This window comes from Thermobia domestica, chromosome 7 (assembly GCF_964235325.1).
Source record: "Thermobia domestica chromosome 7, izTheDome1.hap1.1, whole genome shotgun sequence".
Lineage (NCBI taxonomy): Eukaryota > Metazoa > Arthropoda > Insecta > Zygentoma > Lepismatidae > Thermobia > Thermobia domestica.
This window is the reverse complement of record NC_137460.1, coordinates 205,580,970-205,586,969: the sequence shown is the minus strand read 5'-3', so window position 1 is coordinate 205,586,969 and position 6,000 is coordinate 205,580,970. Positions and strand designations below refer to the sequence as shown.

The following is a 6,000-nucleotide window of genomic DNA, read 5'->3' as shown; positions in this document are numbered from 1 at the left end:
GTGACGGATAGGAGAAATGAGTAATCACTTCTTTGATACGACTCACTGCTACGCGCAGAGGACACGCGAGTGAATGTTCATAAATCTGGAGCAGTCTAGACCTGAGTAGTGGCTTGTTTTATTGATACGAAATTGAGGGAGGAGATTACTCCAGATGTAGTTGCTTCGATTCTCCAGCAGGATTTCTCAGGAGTAGTTACTTATTTTTATTGATATCATCCCATGTCAGCCTACTTGCATGAGTTACTTTAAGATGGAGGAATTAGTGTTGGAATTTCACGCTATTAAATCTATAATTACACCGTACAGTCCATGCAGCTAAAAATGCCCAGGTTCTTACACGTAAAACAACTCCTCGGCCAATTAAAAACCAAACACAAAAAATGAAATGAAATAGAAAAAACCAAAAATAAAAAATCGTAAAACTGCAACTGCAAAAATCGTAAATCGTCTCAGTGATGCGTCACTACCATTTACGGCATGTTTATAAGATGGCCATTTTATGTGTATTTGCATTCTTCATTGTGTGATCATTTCAATTCCAATCTCCAGGATATAGTGTTTCCAAATGCAGCTTTTATTTTTCATCGGGTTATGAGTTTGTGGAAGGTTTGCATACTGCAATATGTGGCAGGAATTGGTCGCGATGGGTTCATTTTGAAGAAACGCGTTCGCACTGTATTACAAAAAAAATTGTTTCCCCCACCCCTCCTGGTTTTTCCAGAGTTAATATCTACAAGAAAATTGAGTTTCTCAAAGATTGGCCATATGAATACGGATATATTTGCTATAGTAAACAACAGCGCACGAAGATACTTATCGCGGTAATTACCACCTATAACGAGAAGCACAATAATTACAATAGACAACATCCCTCATGACATAAAATGAACCGTGAGTTAGTTTCGAATTCTATTTGGCTTCAATTCTCAACCATCATACTTCTTGACTTGCTAATAATTCAACCAGACTCAATGATCATCTTTTGTCGCCTACAAATTCTGAACAATTCCTTTAAGGATTGGAAAATAATAATAATAATAATAATAATCAAGTGCTAGTAAATACCTTGGCCTTGCTCCTGCCTTTCTTGCTGGAGCCTTTGGGTCTTCCGCGTCCACGCTTAGCAGGTGTAGCACCAGCATTCTTGGCCTTGTCTTCGCTGGCAGGACGACTGCGCTTCTCAGCCTTCTTGGTTGCAGCACCAGAATCCGCCTAAAACAAAGGAAAGCAACTCTCAAACGAAAACATCCTACCAGAAATCAACTGTTGCAAGTCTACTTTGATCATAGAGCACTTCGTATAATCGATTAAACGTACCGGGAATGCATTCTTCCCCATTCTTAACTCTACTAAAACCAGAAATGATTACTTCCATTTATTGTTAAGACTGGGTTCCAATACTGATCTACATAGAGCAAAAACAAATACCAAAAGTGTTTTAAAAATTGATTCAACGCTCTAAGAAGCAGCACCATCTCTCTCAACACCTATTCAAACCGGAAGTAGTACAAATAAAGACAATTGCCAAAATTGACAGAAATCAACTACTTCCGATTTTAACATTATTAATTATAAAGTAAAAACGGTTATAGATACCGTGAAACTATTTTCTGCAATCAATTAGGTTTCCCAAGAATACATTGTGTCCACTCTAACCTCTCTACTGAAACCACAAGCGGTAAAAATGTAGTACCACTTCAGGATTCAATCACTTCCATTTGTTCCTTGGTAATGCAAAGTAGGGGCGTAGGTTCAAATTCTATTGCTGTCTTTCCTTTACCGTGTGAATCTACACTAGAAGTTAACCCCTACACATTCTAATCATTTGTTTGTTTAGAAATAACGGGGTGACTCGAGTATTTTTTCCAAAGTATTCTTTTTCTTTCTTCAGAAAATGAGACGTAGTTACCGAGTTTGGAAAACAGGATTATTGTTTATTCATTCCTGGCGAGCACTAACAAGTTTACTGACCATTAAGGTTCGGATTTCTACCACACGTCATCTTTTTGCAGGGCTAATTAAATATAAACATATTTGATTTGTGTAAACACAAAAATAAGTTTTTATTCGAGTTTTGAACCATAGTTATGCTTAGGTCATATTTGGGACCAAAATTACACCTATTTTCAGTCATATTTAGGCAAGTTTTATTATTCAGAACCGTATATCCTAATCAGTTTTGACAAACTAAATTGATCCATCTATAATGAATACTGCTCTCTTTCTAGCTTTAGAACCACACCATAATTTAAATATTGACCAAGGCAAACACTATTATTTCTGAACTGTTACACATAGTTCACAGTTATATGCATCACACCTTCCTCAGAAGCAGTATCTGAAGAAGACAATGGCACATTACTGAAACTAACTAAACTAGTAACAATAAATGTGGATTGGTCAGATTTTATTTAAGCTCTACCATTATCTATAATTACCTAGAAAGCCTACTTCAAAAGTTTACGTATATGAAGTCATTCCCATAATCTGAATGCCTAAATATGAAAATATTTTAATCACAATATTTGACCGTATATAGACTTTACACAATGCTTTTTAAACTCTCTTATTCAATGTACTCTGTACTTTTTATTGTATATGTGCAGAACACACACACGCAAACAATTTCCGAATTTTTCGACTTAGTAATATTCCTCGGACAATACTTCAAAAGCATTACAATCGGATACTCATCCTTGGGGTCTACTCCCCGCTTGTGTAGTGACTCGCAGAACAAGTGGTCCAGTTTGATTCACTGTAGAAGAGCACTAAAAGAAGATAAACCCCGGGACAAACAAACTTCATTTAATCCTAAGACCAGATAATGGCTTAAGACTTTCAGAACACGATCTTCACATTGTACGATAGAATTTCCCGTAACATTCTTAAGTTAACTCTGTTGAGAAACAAAAGTTTCTACAAAGAAAGAAAGAAAAAAACTCAAGAAATTGGGTATTTCTGGGAATAAGTCCGATTGTAACAATAAAAATCGGAATGAAAAATTGTAAAACTGTCCGAGGAACATCAGCAGTTAAGCAATTCGAAACACAGTGTTTTATACGCTCGATAAAGGAACTGTTTTCGAATGCTTAAAACAATAATCAGTTATTCCCCGCCAATCTACCACGCGATAATGTAGGAAAATACGTAAGTAACATGTACTAGCAAAACTTTGTTTCCACTATCCCAACAAATGACGTATCCCTCCAAACACAATTATTAGACAAGTACTGCATTAAGTATTACCTGTATAAAACAGGAACATTAGAAAACAGATACACTATAATTGAACTCTTCTATAGTACCAATGTTAATTACACAAGGCATTTAAGAGGCCTTATCACTGCGAAATTAAAATACCGCTAATTTTACAGTAATTCTGTTATATCTTCAGATAGATAAAAGATAATCGAAATGGATTAAGAGCGCTCTAGACAATATTATTTGCATAAGGTACCGTTATCACGAATCACCTAGTAGCTTTCCCTTTGCAGCCATGTAAAAACGCGAAAATAAATGCCAGGTTTCTAAATGGCTGAAAATCGAAAGTAGATAAGTGAGTGGTGATAACGGTATCTCATTTAAAATAATATTGTCTAGGGAGATCTTGTTCCAAATTTTGATTATGTTTTATCTATTTGAAGATATCACAGAATTACTGTAAAATTAGCGGTATTTTAACTTCGCCGTGGTGGGGCCTCTTAATATAATATTGTAACTAATACAAATGAAAAATTAGAAAGGAAAAGTCTTTGTTGTCTTTAGCTTACCTTGGATGGGCGACCCCTCTTCTTCTTCTCGTCTCCAGCAGCAACACTGTCATCTGCCATCTTGCTCAAAAGCTAATTGCCTACAAAAATAACAGATACTGATAAAACCAAACTTCATCAAAGAAAGAGAAAACACTATTTCATAAGGTATACGTGAATGACAGTGATAATGTTTATATCAAGTCTGAAAAATATGCCGTATGTTAGTAAATGCACGATTAGAAGCACAAATTTCAGGGGAAATAATAAACTACTATTAAGACTAGGCGAAGTTACTTCTGTTATTCATTAGACTGATGTTCTGTATGGATGTAGATGCAGACATTAGTCGCTCGCTCACAAGATGAAAGAGAATGAGCGTTTACGAAAAGCTCCATCATGGGTGATGACGATCGTAACCAATTTGATAACGACCTTACATACGGAAAATAGGCAAGCGGAAGTTATTATTTTAAAAACGTCACAAATTCCATTGGATTACCTTCACATACGACATGATACACTGAACGAAGCTTATACCTGCGACGATGACTACTACAATTTTCTAGGATAATTCAGCACCTTTTCTAATGTCTATTTCATCTTCACATTCACTAAGTTCCTATTGGTAAAACCACTAAACTATAGTACAATAGGTTTTACTAGGCATTAGTATAATAAAATATACTAGGCCTATTCCGTGTGAACTGAGTAAGTCACATAATTATGACACAGAACTTAATCGCGAATTGCAGATCTCACTTTTGGAGATTGTAATCGTATGACAGCAGCACGGAGTCCGAATCATAGATTTCCCATTGCGAATAGAACCCGGACAATTACCATAAAGGCGAAACGAATGCTACTTTACAGTAATATTATGTACTCTGAAGTATTATGATCCTTATTTATACGGTTTCCTGAACCATGATTCGCACTAAATTTCAAGCAGCTATATTTGGACACTTTGTTGATGAGAAAAATTATGCTTTTGTTCGTGAAATGTGTGTGAAGCTACAAGCCACAAAGGTTTAATAAATCCATCTTCCTGCAACAAACTACCTGTTATATCATAACAATATTAAGTTATATCTCTGAAAGAATCATAGATGGTTTAGTAACTTTCTAAAGATGTAAGGTAATGAAAAATTTGGAACAAACAATAGTCGCTTACTATATACGAGTTTTTTGAAAACAAATTTTGAATTCCATATCAGTGAAGCTATCGCTTCAATACTTAAGAAATACAACAGAGACCTACTAATATTCATAAGTCTCTGAACATTGAAGCGATTCGCACGGTGAACCTTGTTCCAATCGACAAAGCAGGCTTCTCTTTAAACTGGGACCGATTTGACAATGTCCTACTAATTCTGCAGTGAAGCCTGTTCCGAGTTAGAACTACTGAAAAGCTTCGATTGAAATGTGTTGATGAACCCAACAGCTCGTTTGCTGCAAGAGAACGCGAGGCAAAACAACAACTACATTTAACATAATACACCATTATGGCAACCCACCAGTACTACTTACAGGGTGTAACAATGTATGTTGGAACGCTTGGGAGATTATTCTACACATTAAGAATAAAGAAAAGAAAATCCATGCAATTCAGTAAAATGCGGCGTCGTACTGAGTTATGAGCTGTCAAAATGTTGAAAAATGACATGATACCGGATTGCGGACAAACGAGATGCGATAAGAAGCAGTTCCAACATTTTGCAGGAAGTAATACATGAATGAAAAAAAGGCGGAGTAGTAGGGATACGGCGCAAGATTTGCACAAAGAGAGGACATGGATCTGTAACACCTCAATGTGGAAGAGTGCCCAATCTTGACTTCTTTGTACTTCCCCCGGATATCTAATACCCCTGCAGACTGACACTTGTGATGAAAATTATGCATTCATGATGGGGTAAGAAGGTAGCGAGTGTGTGTTGAAAGTAGTATCCTAGCATTCATCTGGGACTGCGAATACATTCAGGTAAACCCCAGTTGGAATCGAAATCCATGAGATTCCAATAGGACTTCCCGAATGCTTCTGGACAGTATTCCAGAGTACATGTAAATACCACAGGTTACGACAGTGCTCCCGGTGCATGGGTGGATGAGCTCACCGCCTTGTAATCAAATGTCTCCTCATATTCAAGGTTTGATTCCCAGCGAAGACACCAGTGGTTCGGATCTTACTTTAAACTATTGGTCATCATCCCAAGAAAGGTAAATGGCAAACCATTATGGGCTCACCTTA

At 36.6% G+C, this 6,000-nt stretch overlaps 1 protein-coding gene across 1 annotated transcript in view; it reads right to left on the bottom strand.

The window, feature by feature from the left end:
• The window catches only part of D1 (D1 chromosomal protein), a gene marked incomplete in the record, with an annotated part of 32,617 nt that overhangs the window by 7,013 nt on the left and 19,604 nt on the right, over window positions 1-6,000 (bottom strand). Inside the window, 2 exon segments of the mRNA XM_081765846.1 lie at window positions 1,069-1,215; window positions 3,774-3,853. Of these exon segments, the coding sequence (XP_081621972.1) occupies window positions 1,069-1,215; window positions 3,774-3,833 (207 nt within the window).